This window comes from Rhinolophus hipposideros (assembly GCF_964194185.1).
Source record: "Rhinolophus hipposideros genome assembly, chromosome: 18".
Lineage (NCBI taxonomy): Eukaryota > Metazoa > Chordata > Mammalia > Chiroptera > Rhinolophidae > Rhinolophus > Rhinolophus hipposideros.
This window is the reverse complement of record NC_138064.1, coordinates 2,498,736-2,526,188: the sequence shown is the minus strand read 5'-3', so window position 1 is coordinate 2,526,188 and position 27,453 is coordinate 2,498,736. Positions and strand designations below refer to the sequence as shown.

Below are 27,453 nucleotides of genomic sequence, written 5' to 3'. Positions count from 1 at the left end.
TTAATTCCGGCGGGTTGAGGTCACCCTGATCCCTCTGAGTGTCCCTCTACCCCACAGACCCTGCGACCACACAGGGCTTTTCAAGGTGGTACAGTTGGTGACAGTCCCCTTGTGTTAGAAGAATAGGCAGGTGTTGCTGCTTGAGCAGACCTCCTGCCCAAACCACCACGGGGTGTCCCAGGGCGACCCAGGGGCTGAATTGCTCCTGAGCCAATTGCGAGCCGTGTATGTTGCCTCTGGTGTGGCTTCTCACAGTCTGTCTTTCTTTCAGGTGCTGCAACACAGTAAGTGTAATTCGAAGAAGGCCAGGAGGAACCCATGGCTTTAGCGGGCTGCCCAGATTCCTTTTTGCACCGTCCGTACTACCAGGTATGGGTGAGCGTGGACGTCTGATTCTGGCAAGTGCTGCTGGTCGAGGGCCACGGCACACATGTAGTTCATCCCCTTGAACCATTTCATTACTAGCAGGTCCCCAGATGCTCCGCTGGGACTGCTGGCATCCCACAGGGCCGGAAAGCAGGCACGTTCCCCAGGGGCCTTGCATTGCCTTGCATTGCCTTGCATTGCCTTGCATTGCCTTGCCCGATGAGGAGGACCTCCGCATCAGGCCCCTTTGACCGTGCCACCCCTTCCTAGAATGTTTCCATGGTAGTGCAGACTTCCCTGCCAGGAAGCAGGCTCGGCATTGTCACCCGCGGGGCCCTGAGTTCCAGAGGGCGAGTTAGAATGCCAGTGAATATTGGGTTAGTCACGTGGAGACCAGAGCTTCCATAAGGCCGAGGGCATGGGCAAGGAACAGGTGTCTTGGCGGGTGGCTTCTTGACCTCATTGTCACAGGCCCCTTGTAGGTGGAGTCCTCCTCCCCACCCCCCAGAGCACTTTATGGGGGAGTGAGTTCATCTCCGTTCCTTCATGCTCCCTCAGTCTTCTTTGTGAGCTTCAGGGCAGGTTCCTTCACCTTCTGAAGCAGATTTTCACCTTGATTGTTACCGTACGGGCAGCGGGCTCTACTTGAAGGAATGGCCCTTGTGGCTTTGGGTTTGGCAAGTGGCTCTTAGTTTGTCCTTGTCAGCCCTTCACCATCGAAAGTACACTCACCACCAGCTGTCGGCCGCCATTTCCCAGAAGGCATCCCGTATGAAGTCCTTCCGCGTGCTCTCCCCTTGATCCGATTGTCACACTTCCCTGAACTTGCTTTTCCCTCCCTTAATCTCTGAAATCTCTTTGTAGCTGCAGTGATCAGGTTTTGCCTTTAGCATCGTGGCTACAGAGGGACATGTTTTTAGCTTATTTGGTGTCCCAGTGAAACAAACCTTCAAAGGAAGGCTGGAGATGAGGACTGTTGTTCGTTGTCACCCTTGAATTTGAGACAAAGCCCAAATTGGCTTCGATCCAGAAAAGAGGGCTAGAACTTGAGCAGACCTGTGACATTGACTGGGAACTCACGGGCCTGTGCAGTCGGCTCCAGGCTCTGCCCTCTGCCCTCTTCAGTGGGGGATCGGGTCCTTATTCTTAAAGAAGGCGGGTGACCGCACCCCATTGATTGTTAGAGCTCCGTGCTGCACCATGGGCTGTGGGTCCAGTGCTCCTGTGGCCACTTAGCTTTGACCAGTTATCAGGGCCCAGAAGGCACCCTCCCCCACCTGCTGCCTGGCCCCAGGCGCCCTCTGTGAACTATAGGAAAATCTTCCTGGGGGTGTCCCTCTGAAAGTCAGTTTGGTAGAGTCACCTTCAGCCGTAGAGACAGCGCAGACCTGGAGGGAAGGGTGTCGACAGAGGCCGTCTGACTTGCCCCTCCCTCCCACTGGTGTTTTTGATTTCCTGCTGGTCCGTACAGAGATGGCAGAGCACCAACTAAAGCCAGCAGCTTACTTGATGGACGTGTCAGCTGTCTGTCACTGCCGCCACAGTTGCCCAGGGCTGCTCTGCAGGATCCAGGAAGCCATAGATAAATGGTGGGCATTCTCAGAGATAGGGTCGCCCTGAGGAAACGCTCAGCCGTGCCGGTCAGTGGCTCTGGAAGACACTGTCTTGCTCTTATAAAAATCCAGCAGCCACACTTGGCAGCATTTAGCTTCGATTCCTGGAAAATTGGATGACAGTTCCAGAATTTCTCAGAAAATGGGGTGATTTACAGTGAGTTCCAGTCTTGAGCAATCTGCAATATAGCAGTTAGATATAGCTCCAAGTTTTTATAGAGAAGAATGTCTCCTACAGATCTTTACCAGACAAGTGATCTCCTGGTTCTAGCAGTCCCCTGATAGCTGTGGCTCGGATTGGACACGACTCCGTCACGGAGTCGCCGATACGTGCAGTTCTGGACACACCAACACCCAGGTCGATGTGTGCTGTCAATTATCCTGCTTTCTGCTTTAGTGACCGAGGCCCGATTGGTGTGGGGGCCGTATAAATGAGGCCCTAAGACTTCAGATGTCTCTTTGTGATATTGGCACAGTTCTGTGGCCTTGGGGAAGCCACGTAACTGTTCTGTCCCTCAGTCACCCTGCTGGTAAAAGGGTTTGTTGTGTCGGGGTCTTGTGAGGGTTGGGGGACATGCATGGAACATGCCCAGCAGGCCCAGCCACTTCCCAGGTGCCCTGTCCAGGGTTGTCACCTTGTTCTCTTTGGACACTAACTGAGCACAGCCAGATGCCCTATGTAAGATCCTGTGCTGGGGAGGCAGCTTCGCAAAACAGACCAATTCCTGGGGCTCCTGTGTGGTAGTGAGGAGGCAGACCTGGGACAACTGGCAAATAGGACCCTGGGAATAAGAGTAATAATTCTAAAACAAATAAAATAGGGCCGTGGGAGACAGTGGCCAGGAGGTCAGGGAGGTCTTCCTGAGGAAGTGCCCTAAGCGGGGGTGGTGCCCAGGCAGGACTGGGCAGGGTGGAGGAGGAAACGGCCGGGCCTGGGCTGGCCAGCGGGAGGGGTTTAGGCTTTAGTCGACCAGGAATGGGAGTTCTTAGGGGAGTTTATGTAGAGAGGCCTACAGCCCCCTGTCTGCAATTTTAAAATCTGAAAAGCTCCGAACTGAGAGGATTTTTTCATTACTCAATCAGGGCAGAATCTGACTCGGACTGAGCTAGATTCTGGGTTCCAGGACCCTGCGTTATCTTCCTCAAGCTCAAGAAATGTTTAATTCCCAACCACATGTAGCCTCCAGGGTTTTGAGGAAAGGATTATGTGTGCCCTTTATGAGAGCTGAGGTAAAGAAAAGCCACATTCATTATCTTTCAGAAAAATGCAAAAAATAGAAAATAAAATGAGTTCAGGTACAAACATCTGAACAGAAGGTTGGACTGTGCTTTAGACCTGAAACAACTGTGTATGTATTTGATAGAGGTTATGAAGATGCCTGTTGAATTTCCAAGCATTTATTCCAAATATTTATTTTTACTTTTATAATTTTTTCCTCTGCTTTCTGGATCGAAAACCTACATGCTGATTTTAGAAGTAACACACTGTAGAGACCGTATCCTGCCCTGCAGAGATCCCGGAGAGTGGGATGCAGCCCCCGACCCGACGAATGGGTCCCGGTCCCGCCCTCCCTCTGTCATTTCAGAAATTCCGTCCCGGCCCTAGGCTTTCGCAAGTGGCTTCTCTTGGCTCCATTTCAGATCGTATCCCTGAGCCTTCAGGCTGAAATGTCTCCTTCTAGGGCAGGAGTTGGCCCGGGACAGCCCGTGGGCCAAATCCCGCTCCCTGCCTGCTTTTGTAAATAAAGTTTTATTGGAACAGAGCCACGCTCCTTCCTTCCCCTCTCATCTGTGGCTGCTTTGGGGCTCTGTCAGCACAGTTGAGTGGTGCCTGGCCCGATACAGAAAATGTTTTGCCAACCCGTTTTAGAGCACTGATTGGTGGACACAGGCCAACGTGGCCTCCTTGTGTCCCCAGTGTTTGGGGACAGGGCTCACAGCCCTCTGCTGAGTGTCTGCTTGCCGATCACATGCAGCTGTGGGTTTTCTGTTGGGGGCCCAACATCTGGATTCCTCCATCTTTTGGCAAAGTCTGGAGGAGCTGGAAGGTGACATCATCCTGCATGAGCCACTTGGGATCAGTCTCTGGATCTGAATACCATTCCCAGAGTGTGTCACTGTTTTTGTTTTTTCTTTCTTTTTCCAGAGAGTGATTCTTCTGCAGCTCTTCCGTTTTTAATCTTACACACCCACAGTTTGGTAAAGGGACATTTTCACTGGACTACATTTTCTTCAAGGAATTTGTGGACAGAGAGTTCCACTGACCATAGAGAGATCTTGTCCTTGAAAGGGGAGGATACAAAGATCATTTGAAACGTCCCTTGCTTTTATGAGACCTTTTCAGCGCATAAGACATTTGCCTAAAATGGTTTTGCAAATCATTTGTGGTTATAACTCTGCATTTAGTACCAAACACTGTTTAATAGAGATGTTTTATGATGTAAAGCAGGCCATTGATTCAGTAGGTTCAGGGGCGACTTGCTGGCCATTCTAACAAGTTAACATTACATTAACACAGGTAGGTGTTTGGGTCTCTGTTCCTTTTCCTTGTCACCAGGGATTGGGGGGCAGGGGGGGGCACACCCAGAGGACAGACGGAGCAGATTGTGAGTAGAAAATGTGGGATTTCATGTGTGAAAGGTTGCTGTCTTGCCTTGTCACGCGGCCAGGCCCCCTCGTCCTCGTGTAAATGGGTCATACTAGTGACTCAGGCGTGGATGGTGGAGTAACTGGGGAAGGAGAAGTAAAGGCCAGGTAGCCGCTGTGCAGACCTGCTTCGGAAACAGGGCGGTCTCCCGTTCTTCACCTTCTACATTGAGTATAAAAGTGCATCTGCTCTTCTGTTTTGTTAAACACTGTGCGTTTGGGCAGTTATGAGACCTGAGTGACCGGGACGGGCTCAGTGACTTTGACTCATTGGCTTTCTCCTGGGGAGGGAAGGAAATCCCTGGAACAGCCTGGCGTGTGTCAGCAGGTCCCGTAAGACAACCAAATATCCATCCCCAAAGTTTTGACAGCATTTTGTTTTTGACGGGTACCCCAGGTGGTGCTTCTGATCAATCCTTGAGTAACTTTGGGAGAACCTCAGCCTTCAATGAAAGCCAGGATGGACACTAGAGTCGGTGGCACAGGAAATGCTGCGCCATTGTTTACTAAACGGCATGTTTGTGGAATCACATTTCTCCATACTTAGAATTTCACCAACTTGGAATAGTCAGCTCCTTCTCTGAGCCACAGCAATTACACTGGCAGGAGTTCCCCCACCTCTCACTAGCATTCTTCAGACACAAAACCATTGTAAAATTGGGCAGTTGTGTCATTGTTGGTGTTGCCTGACCCCTGATCTCCAGGCCTCCTCTCCACATGACAGTTGCCCCCTTTTCTGCAGCCAAACCTGGTCTTTGTTTGGAGTCACTGGTACCTGGTTCTGAATTTCCTTCAGTGTGTTACCTCTCCCAGTGAGTTATGTCCAGAATTAGAGACCTGGATACAGTCAGAAGACCTTAAATACTGAAGGGCCCATCCCTCCTGGGGCCTGGGAGGAGACAGCGGGGTTCGGGGTCAGAGTGAGCAGTGGAAGCTCTGTGAGCTGTGTGGATGGGGGGTCGTTGGAGGGTCGGCCCTGAGGCAGTCCCGCAGCTGCAGTTGGGAAGGTGGTAGCCTCGGGTCACACAGGCCCAGCCGCTGGCAGAAGTGGAGCTCTATGGTCATGTCTGTGTCCTGGCCTGTGTGTCCTGCAGTCCTGAAGGTGGACCACTGTGCTTGGAGCTGTGCAGGACCCACAAGCCGTCTCTTCTTGGGCCCTGGGAGCTGGTGAATTTTAATTTCTGTGTTTGCTGTAAGGTGGGTCTGGAAAGTCCTACATGAACACTTTCAGGGTTCTGGCAGAGGATGAGGCCCTGTGGGGGGTTGGCGGCTACATTTTCCTGCACTGGCAGTAAGTGGGCAGCATGGAGACGGCCACTCCGTCCTTTTGGAGTTTGAGCGTTTGAACTGTTTTGGCGTTTGTGTTGTTCCCTTAGCTACTCTTATCTTCATAAACATCTGACGTGTGAGGCCAGTGTCCGGAGGTTCTTTTTGGGGTGAAACTTGTGAGCACGCCTTGGGAGACATGCTGTTTCCTGTGCTTGCAGCACCTGTCCCCATAGGCCACTGTCAGAACTGCTCTGTCACCTTCTACGTCCAGTTGGACTCATTTCAGGAAAAAGGAAATCAGAAAAGATGTCGATCGAATTTCCATTATACAGTCTCATGTGGACACTTGGTTTGCTGTGCCATCAGCTGCTCACAAATGGCCCGTTGCCTGTTCCTTATGTAAAAGTTGGTGATGGAAGAGGCAGAAATGGAGACCGTGCTCGTGATGGTGGAAGTGACACTAGAGGTGATGCTGGAGGCGGTGGGCGTGGTGGGAGGAAGTGGCGGTGATGGGAGGAAATGGATGGAGCTGATGGTGGAGATGGCGGCCCCAGCAGGACTCGTTGTGAAAACAGCAGCGACTGTTTACGGAGCGCCGCTTTACATGCGTGACCACACTAAATCTTCCAAAGCGTCCTGCGACGTGACCCGCACGCACACAGGGAGCTTTCGTGTCCTCCCAGGTCACTCGGCCACTCGTTTATAGACATTCTACTGCGAGTGTCCTTCCCTGTGTGGTGGAGCTGCTCGTTGATGTGGGAAAGCCGACTCAAAAGACTGGAGCAAAAATGACTTGGCAAAGGCATTTTATTTTGGGAAAACCATTCGTCAAGATTGACAGGCTCTGGGCACGAGGTTTCTTTGTAGCATGATGGAAATGTTCTAAATTCAGATTGTGGCGATAGCTGGAGAAACCTGTAATTACACTGACATTCTTTGGATTGTACGCTTACAACAGATGAAACTTAGGTTGTGTAACTTACATATCAGGAAAGCTGTTTAAAAAAATGAAAGGCCAGTGCACTTGCCCTCCCCCTCGAATAACTGCCATGGGTGTTTGTGTGCCCAGCGTCACGGAATGGGTAACTGGATCGAACGAGAGGCACGTCATACGCGTTTGCAGGTAAAGTCAGGAACAGCGGCCCGTGCAGGTAGTTACCTCGAAAGAAGTGCCTGCGGATGGAGCACATGGGGCGGTCTGTGTCTTTTTAGGTCGTAGTGCCTGGGTACACTGACATTTCAGTGAAAACCTGGGGCTTTTCTACATAGCAGCATTGCCCCTGCCAAGCGCGGCATCTTCCTGTTTTGGAGAAAAGTTCGTTGAACTCTCCTGAGAGACGGTCCTAGTATTTTCATGTGCGAACCTTTGTTGACACGATATCAGTAGATAGCATTCCCCTCGCTCTGTGAGAAGAAGGCCGATGGTGAGTCTTTCCTTTCTCTCATCTCAGGTCATGGGAAACAGGTGAAGCCAAGTTTGTGACTTGCTTTTGGGTCAGTTTGATATAAATCTCTTATTCCCTGTACTCTTGCTAGACACAAAGAGCTGTATCTAAACAAGCTGTGTCATTTTGGCCAAAAAGTGGCCCCAGGTCGCTTGTTAGGAGTGTTATTTCCATGGAGGGGGGCTAATTTTCCAGACCTGGCAACTGGAAAAACGTGGGGTGCTGACATTGCAGCTTTTACCAAGTTCTCTGCTGTTTGAGGAATTTGCAGGATTGGTTAGTAGAACGACAGGGTGGTAGCTAAGCGGCCCATAGCTCAGTGCTGGTGAGAGCTGCGCTCTCCGTCACACCCCTGTGGCTTCCATGGCTATCAGCTGTGGGGACCTGGCCCAGTCCCCTTCCTCCCTTTTTCCTCAACTGTAAGAATGGGGATCATAACAGCACCTGTGAAAGAAAGAATTTAAACGGGGCAGCAAGCATTATCTAGCTCTGGGCCTGGACCCCAGGAATTGCTATAGAAACCCTGCCGTGTTTACATCCACTTTTAATAAAAATTAGTAATCGTCCGTATAGCTGTAGGGAGGGCCAGCGTGCAGTCCCAGTCACCGCTAACTGGCTGTGTCTGTTTGAAACTTCTAGAACAAGACATGCATACACTAGACAGAAGTGGACATTGGGCGAAGAAGGGAACTCGTTTATAGTAGTCGATAGGAGGAGGACTCCCTGCTCTAGAACTGCAGGAAATACAAACAGCACAGGATACAGTCTCTCATTCTTCGTGAGGGCAGCCGTCGCATAGTTTAATGAGCTTTGTCTTTGGATCTGTTTGACACTGTTACTTGTTCTTGTGTGAAATGACAAAATCCAGCCCAATGGCCTTTCAGACATTGACCTCCAGAAGCTTCTTTCTGTGGTACCTGGGGTGGGGTCCAGTGATTTCACTGGACAGCCCACTCTGCTGGGCAGGCAGGCGCTGCCCGGTGGGGAAGGGCCCGGGGGAAGGCTCGTGAGCGGCTGGGACCTGGGGGGTGGGATCAGTTTCTACATCTTTCCCGGCCTTACAGTGGGATTGGCCAGGGCAGCTGTAGGGAAGGTTGTGGGGGGCTGGGAGAGCCCCTCAAACTTTGTCCTTGGAGGTACCCATTTCCGCCACACCATGCTCATGCATTGTTGTTTGTTTGGTTGGTTGGTTCTGTGTACCTGTAGTATCTAAATTTATCCACATTAAGATTTCAGCTTGTAGGTTTAGGTCCCATGTTCGTTCTCGCTGGTCGAAGACATTTCAGATCCCCTCACTCTGTTCTTTGTGGCTTTGGTCTTTGTTTGAGAAGGGTGCCTTCTGTGCCTTTATTCAGCTCCCTGAAAAGATTGTGCCCCAGGCAAGGCTGGGGACACAGCCTGTGACCCTGTGACACCACTGGAGAGAGATCCCTTGTACAGCCTTCTCGTCCCTGTGGCTAGTGCCATTCACTGAAAAATGGATAACTTTCATCCCTGGACAAGCCCTTTATTTACATCATTTTAATTTTACCCACAAACCGACCTATGAAGCCACCATCCCCCCCCAGGGGGCACCAAGATGCAGGGCACTCTCTGAAGTCACATGACGAGTTAGCAGGTATAGGGACCTGGGATTTGACCCTCTGCTCTGGCCTTGAGCTCTGCATTCCCATTTGTTACCTGGCAAATGCTGTGCTGACTGTTACACTCCTGTTGCATAGAATTCCCCCAGCTGTTCTGCGGGGGTGGGGGTGGGTTTGTTCTTTGGTTCAGGAAACTGTTCCTACTGCTCAGTGGACCTTCTTTGGTCTCTTCAACAGGTTCCCTCCCCTTGGTTCTCTTGTACTGTTCAGAACCAGCTGAGGCAGGATTTATTAGGTACTCTCCTTGCTACAGAATACAGGTGCCAGCTGATGACTGACCCGTGGAAATCTGCCCCTTGTCTTCTTTGTGCCCAGACCATGTGGAGATGCTTTTCATGGAAGCACAGTTTGTGTTGCTGGGGGATCTGACAGGGCAGGGGTGTGTCCTGGTGACAGCGACCCGTGGTGATCCTTCCACTCTGGGCCTCCACCCTCACCCCTCACTGCTGCCCCCAGAATCAGAGGCGTCCCTGCCCCAGGACAAGGATCAGTGTAGACCTGGTGTCTAGAGGAAGAGGGGTGCACACTGTCCCCTCAACCCCCTTACGTCCCACCTTGAGTTATAGCAAGGCAGCAGAATGAGGGGTAGGAGACCGTTTTCATCTGGGCTGTCAGAGAAAGCTCCAGAAGGAGGCCGCTTCAAGGCTAGGCCTTGAGGATGTGTGGATGGCATGCATGGAGGGCAGGACGCAGAATATTCCAGATAGTGAGGAATCCGTAGGCAGCGCAGGACAGGGAGACACACAGGCTGTGAACAGTGTGTTTGAGGTAGAGGGAACCTGGGCCGGGAAGGCGGCCCCTGGAACAGTCCACTTTAGGTGAAAAGCTCAGACTCTGCCCCACTGCCTGCAGGAGGGATTGGGCAGGGCAGCGGCCTAGGAGTCTGCATTTCAAACACGTTCTTCTAGGTGAGGCTGGTGAGCTGCTGCGGGCTGACCACGCTTGGACACCCGCTCCTGGTGGGCAGGTGCTCAGGCCTTGTCACCAGGCTGTGGCGGAGGAGAAAGAATTTATCTTCTGGCCTTCTAAGTTTTTTCTGGCTGGACTAATAACCTAGTGAACACGAGGCAGATTAGTAGGGAACAATGACCAAGTTTATTACGTACGTGCATACGGGGGTTCCATAAGACTATGGGACTCAAGGACACTCACTGGACTCTTGAGGCTTATGTGTCACCTTGAGCTAAGAAGAAGGGGCATTGGGACTTCAAAGGGCAGGGAGGCAATGGACACGGAGATGGAAAAGCACATGTTTGGTGAAGCAATGTTTGCTGGGGCATCTTTAACAATGAGACACAGAGAGGACTCTGACCCGAGGGGCCTCGGTGGGTCCTCCCTGACTCTCTGACCTTGTTGCTGTTAAACAGGCTTACCTGTGACGGGCGCTCCCTTCTGGACCAGGTCCGCTGTCTAAATTCTCTTAGGCAGTGAAGGGAAGAGCAAAGGTTTTGTTGTTGTTTGTTTCTTTGTTTGTTTTTGAGACATTTGTTTCTTAAAACTAAGCTGGTTAAGATAATCGATATCCCAAAAGGTGTATTTCGGGGTGGCAAGCCCTGCTCCCCTCAGGGCCCGCCAGAGTCCAGTCTCGGGCTTGAGTCCTGTATGTGTAATCGCTACAAGCTGGGTTCCTTGTCCGTGGAGCGGGGACCGGGGAGCCACCAGCCTCCATGGTCAGAGTTTCCGCAGTGGGCAGTGGGTGTATTCCTGGGGCGGGAGGAACTTTCAGGGCTCAAGAGCTAGCAGAGCTGATGTTCCTGCCTGGGGCCCAAAAGAGGCCTAAAGGCTCGAGGCCAGGACATTCCTGCAACCCCTGGGTGTGGTTCATGAAGGAACGTTCCAGAGAAATAGCACTGCTGAGCTGGAGAACCAGGCCTTTGGCCCACCCTCTCCTGCAGAGCCCGGGGACCCGGCTGCTGGCTGAGCCGCCCCTGCAGCAGAGCGCAGCTCCAATGAGAACACAGCACAGGCCACTTTGGAAAGTACTTCTAAAGCCACCTGGGTGGGGGAGTCCACGTGACCCCCGCAGCTCTAATTAAGGGGCTTCACCGCTGCCCCTTCTTTAGAAGCAGCAGCACGGTAATGAGAGCTCTGGTTTAGACGAGCGTTAGCTGCTGGCAGCCGCCTTCAGGGGCGAAGCCTCACTTCCCTTCCAGTCCCCAGCCTCCTGCAGAGGAGGGGGCTTGGAGCACTGGCCCAGGGCCACAGCCAGGACACATGTCATCCTGACCCTAACCTGGAACAGGAAACCCCCCAGACAAACACTAGCCCTGAGAGGACACCAAGCCAGCACAGTGACAAGCTTTTCCTCTCGCCCCAGCTGCTATTACACCGCGTCTGGCACAGTGCATTGTTGCCTTTGAAGGGCAGACGGACATTTGTCCCTGACCTTCTAGAGTGGACAGGAGGGTTTTCTGCGTTCCGTGCCGTGGTGGCTAGCTTCTCCCCGCTGCTGTTGTGTTTTGGCTTCATTTTACAAACGGCACCATTTTTCATGTTCTTTCATCTTTCCTGCTTTCTCAAGCTAACAGAATTCTTGTCTGAAGCTTCTAAAAAGTGCATTTCTTCTTTGACCTGGGAGTTTTACATATGAACAGATGAGCCTATTGTTGAGATTTTGTTCTCACTGCTATGGTTTGTCATGCAAACCTGTCAGATTGGGACAGTCCTTTAGGTATAGAGCTGCCAGGTGAAGTGTAGGATGCCCAATTGAGTTTAGATAAACCACAGAAATATTTTTAGGAGAAGTCTCATGCAGTATTTGGGATATACTTGCACCAAAGAAATTAAATTATTGGTTTATCTGAAATTCAAGTTTCCCCGGGCATCCCATATTTTTGTTTGCTAAACGTGGCAGTGCTGTTTAGACAGGGTTGCCTTAAATTAGGTTTGAAAGTTGCTTGCCTTCTAAATAGCTGTCTCAAGGGGGTCTGGTTTGCTTGTCACTGCTGACAGGAGTTCTCAGAGAAAGAGGTGTGTGGAGCGGATGGCGGGTCAGACCTCAGCTTGCACAGGAGACACCGAGGGTGCATGTACTCACAGGGCACGTCCATCCCCAGAGAGGCCTTGCTCGGGGCGCCTGGAGGCATGTCCCCCACCCTTTGAAATATGTGGGGAAGACAGCTTCTCCGTTTGGGTAAACCAGTGTCGGTGTGATCTGATTTCAGTCAGATGACCCAGTATCAATGCTCGTACTGGTAATGGGTGGTAATTACCCATGTATTTCTAAGTAAATATTCCAGATGAGGAGTTTTAATAACTTAAGCAAACTATGAAACTATTCTGAAGTTCCCTTGGAGGAAATGTCTGAGGAACTTGGGTCTGCTGACAATAAACATGTTGGCAAACTATGAGGATGGGAAATGTGGGGCGTTGGCCCGGGGATGAGTGAGAAGGCACAGATCTGTTTGACCGATGAGTAGGCTGACAAGAAACAGACATATGTGTATGTAGGGGCATAATGTGTGATCAGTGTGACCTTCCAGATCAGGCAGATGGGAAGATTGGGTGTGAAATGGGCCTGGGCGAACTGGTCAACCGTGGGAGTGGGGTGTCAATGCATAGTCTCATCTCTTCCTGTTCGCCCAAATAAATGTCAGAGAGTTGAGAGGGTAATGCATTGAGTTGAACAAGAAATTAGAATAAAACATGAATGGATGTTTTTTAGTCTTCTTCATAGAGGGTAAAGGCAATTATCAGGTTTAAAATTATGACCCAAAAAGAAAATTTTAGTAAACGCAACTGCGTTGACTTAAATTTCTGAGAATCAAAAATATAATTAAATCTAGAGACAGACAAAGTGGAAAAGTATTTACTACAAATATGACCAAACTCCATTTCCTGCCACAGAAAGAGCTCATCCTGGGGGAATTAGGGAGCAGTTTGGGGGTTCCTACCAAGTTAGGCCCTGCTTTGTGCTTCACATTATAAACCCCCCACCCAGCAATCCCTAAGGGGTTACTGAACCCATTTGACAAATGGCCAGTGACTCAGCGAGTCCAGTTACCTAGCCCCAAACCCTCAGAGCCTGAGTGGGGGGCTGTGACACCCTCTCAGACGTGACTGGAAAGCCCACGTGCCCTCAGGCACTCATCCAGCAGGTCTGTCAGGAGAGTCCAAGAGAACAAGGACAAAGAGCTAATGAGCAGATGAAAAAAATGTTCAGCCTCGGTATGTAAGACCTGCTTGTGAAAGCCACAGGGCGAGGCCACTGCTCACCTCGGGGATTGGCAAGACAGAAATTCCAGAAAAGTCAGTCACTGTCCTGGCCGCCCCAGATGTTATGAAATGGGCAATTCTCCTCTATTTGGGGTGGAAGAATAAAACTGTGTGAACAGGTTGACAGTATGTATCCCGACTCTTAAAAATACACAGGTGACCTTTGGTCTACTCATTCTACTTCTAGGGATCCGAAGTGAATAATCAGAAATGTGTACAAAGTTTTATGCACAAAGGTCTTTCTTCGATCATTATTGATGCTCTCTGAAATTTGGAAATGACTGAAAGTGTCTCCTAGAGCAGTTTAGAATCTGAAAAATATTTACCAAGGTTTTACAATAACCTCTTACAGTGTTAATTAGAGGGAAAAAAGCAAAGCACAAAAGTGTTCATGCCATATGATTTCAACAGTGTCGAGTCCGTGAATGAAAAATGCTAAGAAGTTACCCTACTGTCATAGGATTTAGGCAAATTTTTATTTTATATCTGGTCCATACTTCCAAAACATTAAACAGGTTGTTTTAAAAGAGGGAAATGTTTCTCTGAGATGGTAGAGAGCCATCTGGAAGTTACATTGGATGGACAAACTTTGGCTGTGGGGCTGTGGAGACTAGATGGGGAAACCCAGTTGGGGAAACCCCACTAAATTTGGGAGCTGGGGTTCCACCTTGTTCAGTAGCCTCCATCACCCAGCTCCCCGTGCAAGCACCTTAGCGGGGTTCTTGGTGGCATTCCTTCCACCTCTCAGATACCAGGTCCTCCCAACCAATCTCTGTCCTCTTTCCTCATCAAAAACTTACATTCTTGACAACCTGTATGTTCACCGATGGGGCCTTGATGACAGAAACCTGGTGTTACACCTCTACTTTATGGTTCCAGAAGTGCTGATGGAGATTATTGCCATGGAAAATTCCAGAAAGATAGATTAAAACACAATTATATGTGTCACATGGTTATGGTTCCATTAAAAAAAAAATCAGAATCACTTGTAACCCCCGTGTGATTCAACTATACCATGTGTACTCTCCATAAATAATTCAGGCATTGCACACATATACGCACAGTGTGTGTGCATTTTTTTTTTCCTCCCTGAAAGCACAGACCCAAACTGATAGGACAGCATCCCTGGGTGAGAGTCTACAAGTTCCTGTGAATGTTTTCTTTATACTTTATTTTGATATCTGAATTTTTCATGATTAGCAAGTATTACGTCTATGATTAAAAACAAAAAGAAGCTATTTCTTATGAAAGGAGAGCAAAGAGAAGAGAAGACTGTGAAAACACCTGGGGAGCCACAGGGCTTTGTTTGAGTTCCCCAGGAAGGCGCGAATGCGGCTGCCAGCCACTTCCTTCCTCCTCCTCAGTGGCAGAAGTGGGTGCCTGGCCCTTCTGGACTCTGTCCCGAGCTCCCCACCAGACCCACACCTGTTTACCGCAGGCTGTGGTTTCCCGGCAAAGCAGAGTCCTGCCATCCCTCTCTACCCGCCAATAGGCAAAGGCTCTGACACGGAAGCCACTCACTGGGGAGCATGTAGGCCACCAAGCAACTTTTTGAAATAAATGAGTTTCTTGGGCAGCCTGGGTGGGAAGAAGCTTGGGCTCTGAAGCCGGTGACCTGGGTGTCTGTCGTAGGGCTGCCCCTTCCCCGGCTGGGTGACGGGGGGAACATTTCCTTGCCTTATTGTCCTTATTGTGGATGATGAGGTCCCACCCTGGCAGTCTGCTGTCATGTGGCACACGTGCGTGTGGCAGGCCCCTGGGCAAAGGCAGGGATAGGGTTGCTGATGGTCAACTGTGTGCTATGTTTATGACAGTCATCTAATTAAGAACCGTCCAAACCTGTAGAGAACTTGAATGAGTTTCTTTGAGCCAAACTAACAAAGATTGCCGGGAAGCAAAGCTCAATAAATTGAGAAAATGCTCTGGAGAAGGGCAGTTTGGCAACTTATTTTTATACATTAGAATCAAAGGAGGAGACGAAGGGGGAGTACATGGAATCCATGGTTGGTAGATTAAGGGGCTGAGAGAAAGCAAAGCTGGGCATTCTCTGGGATTGGATATAAAGTAAAATGGAGGGACACACTGCTGTTACACTGGTGGGCATAGGACAGTTAGTAATGCACGTTTACAGCACAGAGATGGTTTGCAGGGACAAGGTAACAGCCAGTTCTGTGGTGTTGTGCTCTGGGGCCTGGGCTGTGCCCTGAGGGGTCTAGGAAGGGAGATGACTCTGACATTCCAAGGGTGTGTTATCTTAGATGCACAAAGACAAAAGATAGACTTACGAAAGGTAAAGAGTGACCTTTGTCAGGGAAGCTACAGGCCTACGTGACTGCCGGCCACAACCGCTTTTAGTTAGGAATTTGTATGTTCAGACCATCCTCTGGGGTTACTTTCGGTCTCTTATAAATCCGTCCACGCAGGCTCCTGAGCTTGTCAGCTTTCGCATGGGGTCCCTTCTTTGTCCACACAACGTATTATTAGTATTAATGGTAGATTTCCCTTGCAGTTCTTATACTTTTAGTACAGTTCTAAAATCTTTCTAATTACGGAGGTAATACATGTGCATTATAAACATCTCAAAGATTTCTTCAATATGTAAGAGAAAGTCTGTATCTCTGCAGCCCAGTGAATCACTGCTAATATTTGGTCATTAATATTCAGTGCGTTGATATGAGAAGGCCCACTTTGCTTTCCCACATTTTGATGAATCTTTCATTGGCTTGATTATAATCCCATGGAGATGTTTCTCTAGAGTTGTGGGCTTGGGCGTCGTACTGTTGTTGTAACTTTTGCCTAAAACTTTCATCCTCACCCTGATATCTGAAAAATGCCACTGAACTCTTTCTGCCTTCGGAGGGGGCCAGTAATTAAACAGCCTCTGGGTGTATCTGTTCCAGGTAACAGACGGTTGGGAAGGGGTTGGGGGTGGTGGGGGAGGCTTGAGTACAGTAATCATTATGGAAAAGCCATGTGCTCTGTGGAATGCTAATTATTTATATTTGTTGCTCAAATCTAACAGTTGACAATACTTCTTGAATTGCTATTCAGAGAGAGGAATTTAAGCCATAAAACCAGGAGTGACTTCTCTTCCAACTCCCATGCCAAGCGGGTTGCCCCTTTTCATGATTAACTTCCCTGTTACAGCATATTTTGAAAAACTGTCATTTAAAACAAAAAAGGCAAAGACATGGAAAGGAAGTAGGGGAGTGACGAGGAAAGGAAGCGCTGGGGATGGTGGACGTCGTAGACAAATGTGAAATGCGTCTTTTGACCAGAACCTTCTGTTCCTGTCTCCCTAGGACCAGGCAGAGCAGGCATCTGCTCAGGACCCAGGAGAACTGGCAGCACCCAGCTTCCCAGCCCAGTCTGACCGGCTCAAGAATCACCAAGGTAATGGGTGACAACAACATGGCAACCCAGATGCCGTCCCACCCAACTTCAGCTTTGCAACAATGCTAGGACTTCATATTTTAAGAAATTGTTTTTGTTACTGACATAAGAAGATTCTAACTTTTTTCCCCTGGAAGGAAACCAAATTCAAAAAAACAGAAAAAAATACTTGGGTTGAGATCTTCATATACCAGGAGTGCTAAAAAAAAAAAATGTATACATGTGACTTGTGTTCATCTTTTGTTCCCGGTATCTATTGAGTATTACAATTTTAATACAGTTTTTTCCTTTCTGAAAATGTGTATACAGGTTTTTGGCACCCTCTCCTTGTAGTGAACTGACTCCAGGGAGTAAAACTTTACAATTGATTTCATATGAGTCCACCCAAGATTCCACTTAAAGGCAGCTTGATGGTGAATATGGAGGGCTCCTCCAGGGTGACCGTCTCTTGATCTTGGCATGTTTGTATTTGTACTTAGCCTAATTTTACATGTGTACCCTTGGTAATTCTCTACCTTTCTATGGTCCCTTCTATCCCTTCTAGTTAATTTCTGATGGGCCATCGTGGGAAAGAGAGGCATGAGACTGAAAGGGTCAAGGGTTAGGAAATTGGGTGTCATGAATGCAAGCTGTGATGTAGGATGGAGACCCGAGAAGGGAACTTGCCTCTGGTCATGAGATGGAACAGGGGAAATGCGCAAGGCTGGCTGCTTGGATTATTGGAGAGTTGAAGTACAAGAAATTAAAGGGTTTGAACTGGCAGCGATTAGAATATTTAGATTTTTTAAATTGCATAATGGGAAAGGATGAAATTTATCAGAAATAAAAGCTGGGAGCTGACCATGAAGTCCAAGAGAAGTTTTCTCAGGTACCAGAGAATGTACTTTGGTAAAAGCAGTGAGGGTTTTGTGTGTCAGGCATAATTTTAGGGTCATCACTTAGAAAACTTTCAAATGAGATGACGCAAGGGAAAGAGGACTGATTTGTTAATATTGGCTTTGAAACCTAGGAAAATCTTAATGTATGACATTTCACTGCTTACCAGTGGTCTTGTTTAAATGGAAACAATCTAAGTGTTGGTAGTAATGGTCATATAAAATTTTTGTTAGTACTTCAATCAGAAGTTAGAAAAAAATCACCCTGAGAGGACTTTTCAAACTTAGCTTCCCTCTCACCCCCTCTTGTCTGTAAGTGGTACATTCAAATGTCACATGCATATCACAGTACGCAGGTGGTCCCCTTGGGGGCCTTGTGGCACAGGAGGGAAGAGCCTTCCTTGTGTGGACGGAGCTGAGTCTCCTTCCGTAAGGAGCTACACAGCAGGTGCCTGAAGCTGGCGTGCCAAGCCCCAGCCCCTAAAGGGGGGCCTAAGGAATGCACAGCCTGCCGTCACGGCAAACTCGGCTTCCCAGGGAGGTCATGCTTCAAGCACACCCACCACGCTGACCCTTCCCTCCAGTCCCCAGTAACTCCGCACACAGAACGTATAAAACAGGGAGGCCGAAGGACTCAGCCTGGCCTGGACACAGGACAGACACGTCCACAGAGCAGTGAGCAGAGCCAGTGCCGGTGCCCACCGGGCTTCAGGTCCAAGGGCAGCACTGACGGCAGTTTGGGCCAGTGTGTGTAGGCAGGAGCTGGGGTGGAGCAGCCCTGCTCCTGAGACCCTGGGAAGCAGTGTGCATGAGCCCCCAGCCAGGCAGCCGGGCACAGCTGTCGCAGGCCTTTGCCTCTCACCACTCCATCAGGCCGCAGCCCAGGGCCCTGCTCCACTGGCTTACGGGGGGAGGGGCGGGAGGGCGGGAAGGGAGAACAAAGCACAGCCACCCCAAATGAGTCTGCAAACCTGCATTCCCAGGCATGTAATGCATTCCCCTACCATGAAATACAGCTAGCAGAGTCAACAGAGGCCAGTTTACATACACAGTAAAGATAAGTCTGACAAAGTGTGTTTGTAATGCTCAGGGAGATGAATGACAGAATAATGTCTGTAAAAGAGAGCAAGAAACTAGGATACACAGTGGGGAGAAATGAAGTAAGAACAGGTGGGTGTGAGAAAGAGTCCCTTAGAAATTTTGGAAAGGAAATATTTAGTTACTGGCATTAAAAACTTCAGTCTACAGAGAATTAATGAGCTGGAGTCACCTCCCTCCAGCACAGAGAGACATGGGAAAACACAAATGGGTCAGTAGACGCAGACACGGGGACAGCCTTGAGGAGAGAGGGGCGGAGGGCATGGCGGGGTCGCTGAAGAGATGCCACCTGAGAACTGGGCAGAATGGGACAGAGACGTCCCCATGCTGTACTCAGAAAACTAAAAGGAAAAACGAAGATTAATTCACATCTGAAAGCATTTAGCACTGCTCCAGAAAACAGAAGACACAGAGGAAATCTGAAGGGAGGGAAAAGCAGACTCTCCAGCACAGGGACAGACAGCTGACTCGGGCACAGCCAAAGCCCCGAGGTCCTGCAGGATTTTCCGAGTGCTGAGGCAAGCACCTGTCCATCTAGAATTTTATACCAACAGCTACTGAAAGCAAAATGGAGTGGTTTTGTTTTTTGTTTTTTGTCTTTTCCTGGGCCCAAACTGAGAAAATTGATTGCTGGCAGTCCTCACTAAGGGAGTTATTAGAGGTTGTGTTTCAGGAAGGAGAAATGTGAATGAGTGTGATCAGCAGTGGTGAGCAGAGAGGGCCGTAGTGTCGTAAGTTTGATTCCATATGAACTGTAAAGAAAGTTAGGCTGAAACTTTGGACAATGACACACTGGGAGTGTGTGTGTGTGTGTGTGTGTGTGTGTGTGTGTGTGTGTGTGGTGTGTGTGTCTTTGGAGAATGGGGTTTGTTCAGTGAGTGGTTAAATCATAATAAGACCCCAGTGGGGAGAGCAGAATGTAACTTGAGAGTACATTGGGAAAAACTACGCTTAGTTGTGTGTTTTAAAATATAAGGTGCAGCTAAAATGTTGACTGTAATTATTAAAAGAATATGCATTTAATTTATAGTTTCTAACCGAGCAGGAGAAGCTGGAAGGGAATCTATATTTTATACACACAAGCAACATCAGCAGAAAAGGAAGAAAAACAAGATGTGAAGGGAAAAAAGGATGTCAAACAGAAAGTACAAAATAAGGTAGGAGGAGGGGTTTCCCCAGAAATCGGGAGCAGGGTCAGCCGGCTCAGATTAGTAGGAATACGTGGACCCTGCACACAACACACAGACTCGTGATTCTTTTCTAAAATCTGTGTAGCTTTGTAAAAAGTTGACCATATATGGAAAGTTGCACTAAATTTTAAGCAATCTATTTCATGCAAGCCACGGTCTTTGACCCAGTGTGATTAAATCAGAAGTCAACAGAAAAAGCTCAAAACAAAACGTAAATATGTGTGGAAACTTTAACATACTCCCTACTTTGCTCGTGGGTTAAAGAGGAATTCACAATGAAAATATCAGTTGTTTAGGAATGAATGAGAACATGAACGTACTGCAGGTAGAAAGTTATAGAATGCTGACAAAATGGAAGTTAAGACTAAATGTCTAAGTTTTAAAAGAAAGAAACATTGAATTAGAGAAATGAAAATTGAGTAATTTTAAGGAATGGGGAAGTAATTACAAAAACGAAGATAAAAAAATTATTGAAATGGTGAAAGTATCGATTGACAGGAACAAAATCAAAAGCCAGTCTTTTGTAAAATCCACGCAAACCACAAACCTCCAGCACAGACACTCCGGACAAAGAAAGAGGCACAGGAAAACCACAAGAAGAACACATCAGAGAGTTAAAAAAAATAAAACAAGGAAACCGTGAACAAGTTTGTGCTAATAAAGGTGCAAATATGAGGGACATGGATGATGTATTGCAGAAATTAAAAAAAAAAAAAAATTGCAGCAGCAGGTGCTGGCCAGGACACGGAGCAACAGGAACTCTCATTCATTGTCGGTGGGAACGCACAATGGTGCTGCCACTTTGGAAGACAGTTTGGCAGTTTCTTCCAAAAATAAACATCGTCTTACCCGTATAATCCAGCAATCATGCTCCTTGGTATTTACCCAGAGGAGTGGAAAACTTTTGTCCACACAAAAACCTGCGCACGGATGTTTATAGCAGCTCTATTCATAATTGCCCAAACTTGGAAGCCACCCAGAAACCCTTTAGTAAGTGATGGATAAATAAACTGTGGTCCATCCCAACGGTGGAATATTATTCAGCGCTAAAAAGAGCTATCGAGCCAGACAGACATGAAGGCATCCTAAATGCACATGAGCGAGTGAAAGAAGCCAATCCGAAAAGGCGGCACACTGTGTGGTTCCAGCTGTATGACATTGTGGAAAAGGCAGAACCATGAGACAGTGAAAAGATTGGTGGTGGCCAGGGGTGGGGTTTGAGGGACAGATGATTAGTGGGGCACAGAGGAGATTTAGGGCAGTGAAAATACTTTATATGATATTATAATGATGGACGTGTGTTATTATATACTTGTCCAAACCATTAGAATGTCCAACACCAAGAGTGAACCCTAAAGTCAACTACGGACTTTGGGTGATGATGCGTGTCAATGTAGGTTCACCCTTGGTCATAAATGTCCCATCTGGTGAGTGATGTTGACAGTGGGGGAGTTATGCACGCGTGTATGTGTGTGTGGGGGGGTACATGGGAAATCTCTGTACCTTCCTCTCAATTTTGTCCTAAACTTAAAACTGAGCTAAACAAACAACATCTTTAAAAAAAGATGTTGAAAGAAGAAGTAACCTAGAGATTACCTAAGAAAAGCAAGAATATTTCTTCCATGTAATGTGAATTAACTATTATATGACATGATGGAAAATACAGCTTGATGAGAAGTATAAGGAACACTCAAAAGTTTTAGGTAGAGAATTCTGAAGAAATGAAGAAGAATCGTTGAAAGAGAAAAACAAGACAAAACATAAATGACTCTTGGAGAAATCTTAATAAAGAAACAGTTCTGGAAGAATGCTGTCAGTTCAGTCCCGCCCCCTGAGAAATGTTCAGGGAAGTTTGCAGATGAGTGTCACAAAACCTTCAAGAGACAAATGATTTTTCTCTTTATACAAGAGGTGGAGGACGGAGCTCCCCCACTCACTTTGTAATGTTTTTTATCTTTGCAAGAGATCGTACAAGAAATCTAAATATAGGCCTATTTCCCATGTTAATATGCAACCAAAACTTCTGTAAAACATTAATGAATCAAATTTAGCAGTTTATATTAAATAAAACACAAAACCAACAAATGTTATAACCAAGTTGGATTTATTTTAATAATGTAAGGATGCTTTACCATCATTAGACTATGAATGCATTTAACATGTTAAAAGATTAAAGGGAAAAAAAGATCATTAGAGACAGAATATTTAATACATTTCTTCACTCATATAATACAAAACAAACAATTACAATACAACTCTTTAAAAAACAGTATACTGAAAAGAAACTTCCGTAACCTGTTTAAAGTGTATTTGTCAGAACGGTCAGCCTCCGTCCATCGCGTGCGATGGACTTCGGGAATCACCCAGGATCGCCCACTGTCACCACAGGTGTTAGCCAGAGTGATAAAACAAGCAAAGAGACAGAAACACAAACCGTGAAAGAACAGGAATCTGCCTACCTGCAAATGATAGTATTATCCACCTAGAAAATCCACACAGATCTACAGACAAACTTCTAAAATGAATGGGTTCTGCAGGCTGGCAGATACCATGTGTCATCAACAAATAAAATTTATAGTATTTCATGTAATAGTAGAAACTGATCAGGACGCATGACGCAAAAAAGAAATCCCACTTACAATAATCACAGAAATTAAAAAGGGCTCTGGGAGTTAGTGCAGCTCGATGACCTGACATCATAAGGTGCTGCTACAGGACTTAGAAGAGACTTAATTATGTGGAGAGGTGTTCTGTGATCACAGATCAGAAGACTTACAAAGGTAAGATGTAGAGATCGATCTTTCCATTTAATGCAGGTACAACCAAATGTTGAGCAGTTTTGGTGTGACTTGACCAGTGATTCCTAACTTTAAAATGAACGAGACCCAGGAGCAGCCAAGACAGATTGGAAGAGGAGCAGGGTGTCTGTAGGGGTGCTTTGCACCTTTCCACAGCCAGCCTCAATGTGAGGTATCACAAGTAAGAAAGCATGTTATTGGCCCAAGGACAGACAAATTGGCCAAAGGACCCGAGTGGACAACCCGCAGTGAGACCCACGTGAACCCAGCGCAACACAGAAAAGTCACGGCAGAGCCCTGGGCACACGTGACTGTTCCTGTGGGGGCAGGAGGACTGGATCTCTGCCACATACTATCCACAGTCATCAATTTCAGGTCAACTGAATCACGGAAAGTGAAAAACAAAATGCCTTTTATTTTGTTGAATGAGGAGAAGTGAGAATCTTTGCTCTCAGGCGAAGAATTTCCCAAATAAGACTTAACAACCACGGAGGAAACATGGTAGATGTGATACATTACAAGCACACGTATCTGTACAAACGTGACAACATTTAACACACTAAAAGGCACACTTCAGCCTCAAAGAAATATTTGCAATGCGTATATCATGCAAAACACTAGTATCCTCAGTTTATTTTTAAAAATCCTATAAATAAGAGGAACAATCAAATTGGAAAAACTGGCAAAAAGCATGAGCAGGCAGTGAGCAGAAAAGGTGGACATTTCATGTTTGTGCCCTGTGCTGGACCCTTATTTCACTTGGAAAACGTGGAAACGGACTCCGCTGGAAAGGGAGGAAGCCAGTGAGCTCTGTGATCAGGAGCAGAAAGGCACAGATCCGTCCTGCAGCGTGTCCAGGTGCCACCAGTTCATCTCTCCTCGGGGGGTCCCCACAGCCCCTGTGTCTGCAGCAAAGCGGGCTGGGGGTGCCCTCCTCCCCAGGTCCCCGGGGCCTTCCCTTACCATCTTTGTGCCTGACAGGGACTTCAACACTCGGGGCCTTTGGCAAAGAGACAGTGCTGTTCTTTCTTTCCTTCCTTAATTTTCACTGCACCCTCAGTTGCTCTGGCCCCAGACCTGAGGTGTGCAGGATGGGTTTAATGTAGAGTTGGCTGGTTCTTTGCAAGGGTCCTGATGTTCAGAATAAAAGATCCGCTGTGACTTTCCTTGACCCATTCTTCCCTCTGACAAAGAGGATTTATCACTCTCCTTTTTATTAGTTCGTTCCTAGTGTAAGCAGCTTACTTTGGTATGGCCGTTCCTAGCCGCACACTGTGGGAAGGGACCCATTTTCCTTTGTAAGGGGGTGGTTTTCTAATAGCTGGAATTGCTCTTCACAGTCCTTTAAAAGTATTCTTTTATTCTGGTAAAATATACATAACATAAAAGTAATCATTTGAAGTGTGCAATTCAGTGACGTGCATTGTATTCCGCAGTGTGGAGCACTGCAGTGTGGAGCGGTTATCACCACTATCTCTTTCACAAACTTTATCACCCCGAATAGAAACTCTGTACCCGTTAAGCAATAATTCCCCCCAGCTCCTGGTAACCTCTGTTCTACTCTGTCTCTGAATTTGCCTGTTCTAGTTAGTTACCTCATGGAAGTGGAATCATATAATATGTGTCCTTCTGTGTCTGGCTTATTTCACTCAGCATAATGTTTTCAAGGTTCATCCTGGTTGCAGCATGCGTCAGAATTTCATTCCTTTTTTGGCTGAATAATCTTCCCTTGCACGTATATACCACGTCTTGTTTATCCATTCACCCGTCAGTGTGCACTGGGTTGCTTCCTCCTCTTGGCTGCCATGGATAATGCTTGGTGAGCAGGGGTGTTGCAGATGTCTGTTTGAGCCCCTACTTCTGCTTCCCTTGTGAATATCCTTAGAGTGCAATTGCTTGAGGATGTGCCAGTTCCAGGGGTCGCGTTTTCTTGACAATAGTTTTGAGATGGGAAGTTTTCGAGATTTGTGATTTTTAAACCCGTTGTTTCTGATGGTTGCTGTTGCTCACCACGGAGGCAGAGTTGTCGGCTGTGATCTCACTACAGCACAGTTGAGCAAAGATGCCCGAAGGAGTGGAAAGAGGTGTCAGGTCCTTGCATGAAAGTCACTCGTGTCTTCTGTAGGCGCATTTCATCAGGACCGATCCAGGCGGAGCGGGGCTGTGTGAACACGGCAGAAAACCTCCTGAGATGTGTTCAGAAACTGCCCGCGACACATTGGCTCGGGTGCAGGTGCCCAGCTCCAGCCTTTGGTCCCTGAATCCAGGATGCCTTCCAGACCCTAGCCTGTCACAGCCCCGTCCAGCGTGTCACAGCCCTTTCCTGGCTTTCGTTTCTTCTCTTGGGTTTCTTTAAGCTAAAGGTGTTGGTTATTAGCATGCAGTTGCAATGTGCAGACCTCTGTTTGGTGGGATGCTTTCCTTTCCAGTAACTGGAAGTGTCGAGAAAGGGTGTGGAATTTTACAAGCCCCCGCAACACACTGGATAGTCCATCTGCCAAGTGGAAAAGGCCAAAATTGGACAAGAACGTGAGTTAATAGAGGTGGTGAGATGGATGAAGAGAGATGGTTCTGTTTTGGTTCGCCCCTGTCTGGGTGTCATCAGATGTTGGGGGCCGCCAGGCTTTAGGCTGGCGGTCTTCCTCTCTGTCAGCTCTTCTACCTGTGACCCATGACAGTGGGCAAGTTACTAACCACTTTGCAGTTTGGAATCTCCATCTTGCGTAATTATTGTGAAAAATAATAATAGGGATGATGGTGATAACTTGGAGCCCATGTTAAAGCCTCCTGCGTGTCTGTGTCTTCTCACTTAGTCATCTGAGCTACAGATAGGGAAACTGAGGCAGAGAGGCAACCTGCCCAGAAGTCACTGGGAGGTTAGACAGTGGTAAAACTGGAACCCAAGCCAAGTCCATCCAGCTTCACATTCTGAGATAACGTAGGGGAACATCTATGCACCTATGGGCACACACTGCCCTACCTGTCACTTTATGTGTCGTGTTTTCCCTCTATCCCCCGAGGTCCTGTACTTCTTGTGCGTAAGAACCATGTTTTACGTCTCTTTGAAGGTTCTGCTCTAAGGCCTTGTCCATAATCTTATTTAATCAATAATTATTTAATGAATTCCTGAACTCACATGCCATAAATACACTTGCGGGTTCCGGAAAGGTCCTGAGTTCCTGCCTCTAAGCCCCACCTGGGAGGTCCTGGTAGCTCCAGGTGAGCAAAGGTGAAGACCCACTAACAAAGCCCCTCCCTTCCTGCAGTGCCATGTGTGGGGCCTCGGGAACATTAGGGTGACGGATGGGTACCCAGAGGGTGTCAGCTGAGGAGACAGCGTGGCTTCGACCGATTCTGAGCCAAGCACGTGCTGTGCTCCACGGATGCCCTCTCGTCCACTTTATCGTGTAGAGTTGTGTCCACGGGAATGTCTTCAGTAGCCCACGTCACTCACACACACTCACTTTATTTTTTTAGTATCATTTCCTCATAGTGAAACTACGCTGTCTTCTAAATATTTTTTTTTGTGAAATGCTCAACAAAATCCTGAATAGTAATGAATATTGGCCTCTGGTTGGATATAGGTGACACGTTTATAATTTTGATTTCTCTTACCCTGCCCCCATGTACAACCATCTTTTATGAGGGTTGAGATGCAGCAAAGCTAGGAGAAAACTTATCTGTATTCCTTTTCCCACAACGTCACTGTCCCCACATTCTTTGTGCCGTGAGGGACACGAGGCACGCCTGGCACACTGGGCGTGGCACAGCTCCCGTGTAAATGAGAGTGTTATAATCCGTAAGGAGACGCATCCTGATTCCTGCCTCTGTCCTCTGTTTCTTACATGTTTAGGCAACTTCCCTCTTATAAAAATGGGTTTTTAACCTGTGAAGAATTGTGCGTCCCGTGTTCACCCGTTGGGTCCACGGGCCTGTGCTATAAGGTGGGCCTACAGGTCGGGACGCTGCCCAGATCACGCGGAGTGAGTGGGAGCGCTGACTCTGACCCGGCTGGGGCATCAGCGTCTGTGCCTGTCACCACCGTGCTGTCCAGACTCTGGATTAACCCTCCATCCTGATCAGGTCTACTCTCACGTTCCTCTCCTCTCAAGTCTTCAAGTATTTCAGTGGCTCCGACTGAGATTTCAGCTCTCCTTGTCCTGGAAAGCAGCCGAGTGGATCGGATGCCCTGGGTCACCGCCCCATCCTGGACCACAGTTTCCTTTCCACTGTGCTTATTGCGTCTTTTCCGCTTGGAAAATCATTTGTCTTCATGAGGAAGATGGGTGCAGGAAAGGCACCGTGGCACCTACTCTCTCTCTGTCTTTCCTGGTGTTGGGTGAACCGTAGACCTAGCCCTTCTCAGTTCTCTCTGGGAGTAGAACTGAACCACCCATTGTCATCCTTTGTAATTTCTCAGGTCTCGGGTGTTACGGAGCGAGTCCCCAAGAAATGACCACGGAGCCGAATTGGACAAATTAACAAGGCCTTTATTACAGATTCGAATCTGGGCTCAAGCCTCCACTGACATAGCAGTGAGCGAGAGCCCTGAGCACTGTTTCCCATCCCTATTTATTCTTTTCTGTTACTTGTCCTTTTTCTGATTTATGTGTCTTGGAGAAAAAAGGGGTGCTGGTTATTATTATTTTTTAAGGGGATGTTCTCAGGGGTAGGTTTCCTTAAGGGGATGTTCCCAGGGGTAAGGGGATGTTCTGCTTATCTTTGCTGCAGCAACAGGATCTGCTTATCTTTGCTGCAGCAACAGGATATCTAGTTTTGGGGTAAGCTTAACTGGGTACATGGTTTTAACGGAAGATATGTTCGGGTGGCCGAAAATTTCCCACGGCACTTTTGCTCTGACCTGCTTATCTTCCATTGTTAAGTAGATTGCCTAAAGTGAAT

The 27,453-nt window shown here is 47.8% G+C and overlaps 1 protein-coding gene across 4 annotated transcripts in view; it reads left to right on the top strand.

Annotated features, from left to right (window-relative positions):
• GRB10 (growth factor receptor bound protein 10) overlaps positions 1 to 27,453 on the top strand; it is a 131,872-nt gene that overhangs the window by 46,613 nt on the left and 57,806 nt on the right. For 2 of the 4 annotated variants that reach the window (XM_081079425.1, XM_081079426.1), the window contains 2 exons: positions 272 to 369; positions 16,500 to 16,590. In XM_081079425.1, coding sequence (XP_080935551.1) covers positions 319 to 369; positions 16,500 to 16,590 — 142 coding nt within the window. In that variant the 5' untranslated portion in view covers positions 272 to 318. The remainder of the gene's footprint in view (positions 1 to 271; positions 370 to 16,499; positions 16,591 to 27,453) is intronic. The other 2 variants (XM_081079428.1, XM_081079427.1) reach the window with 2 other exon arrangements.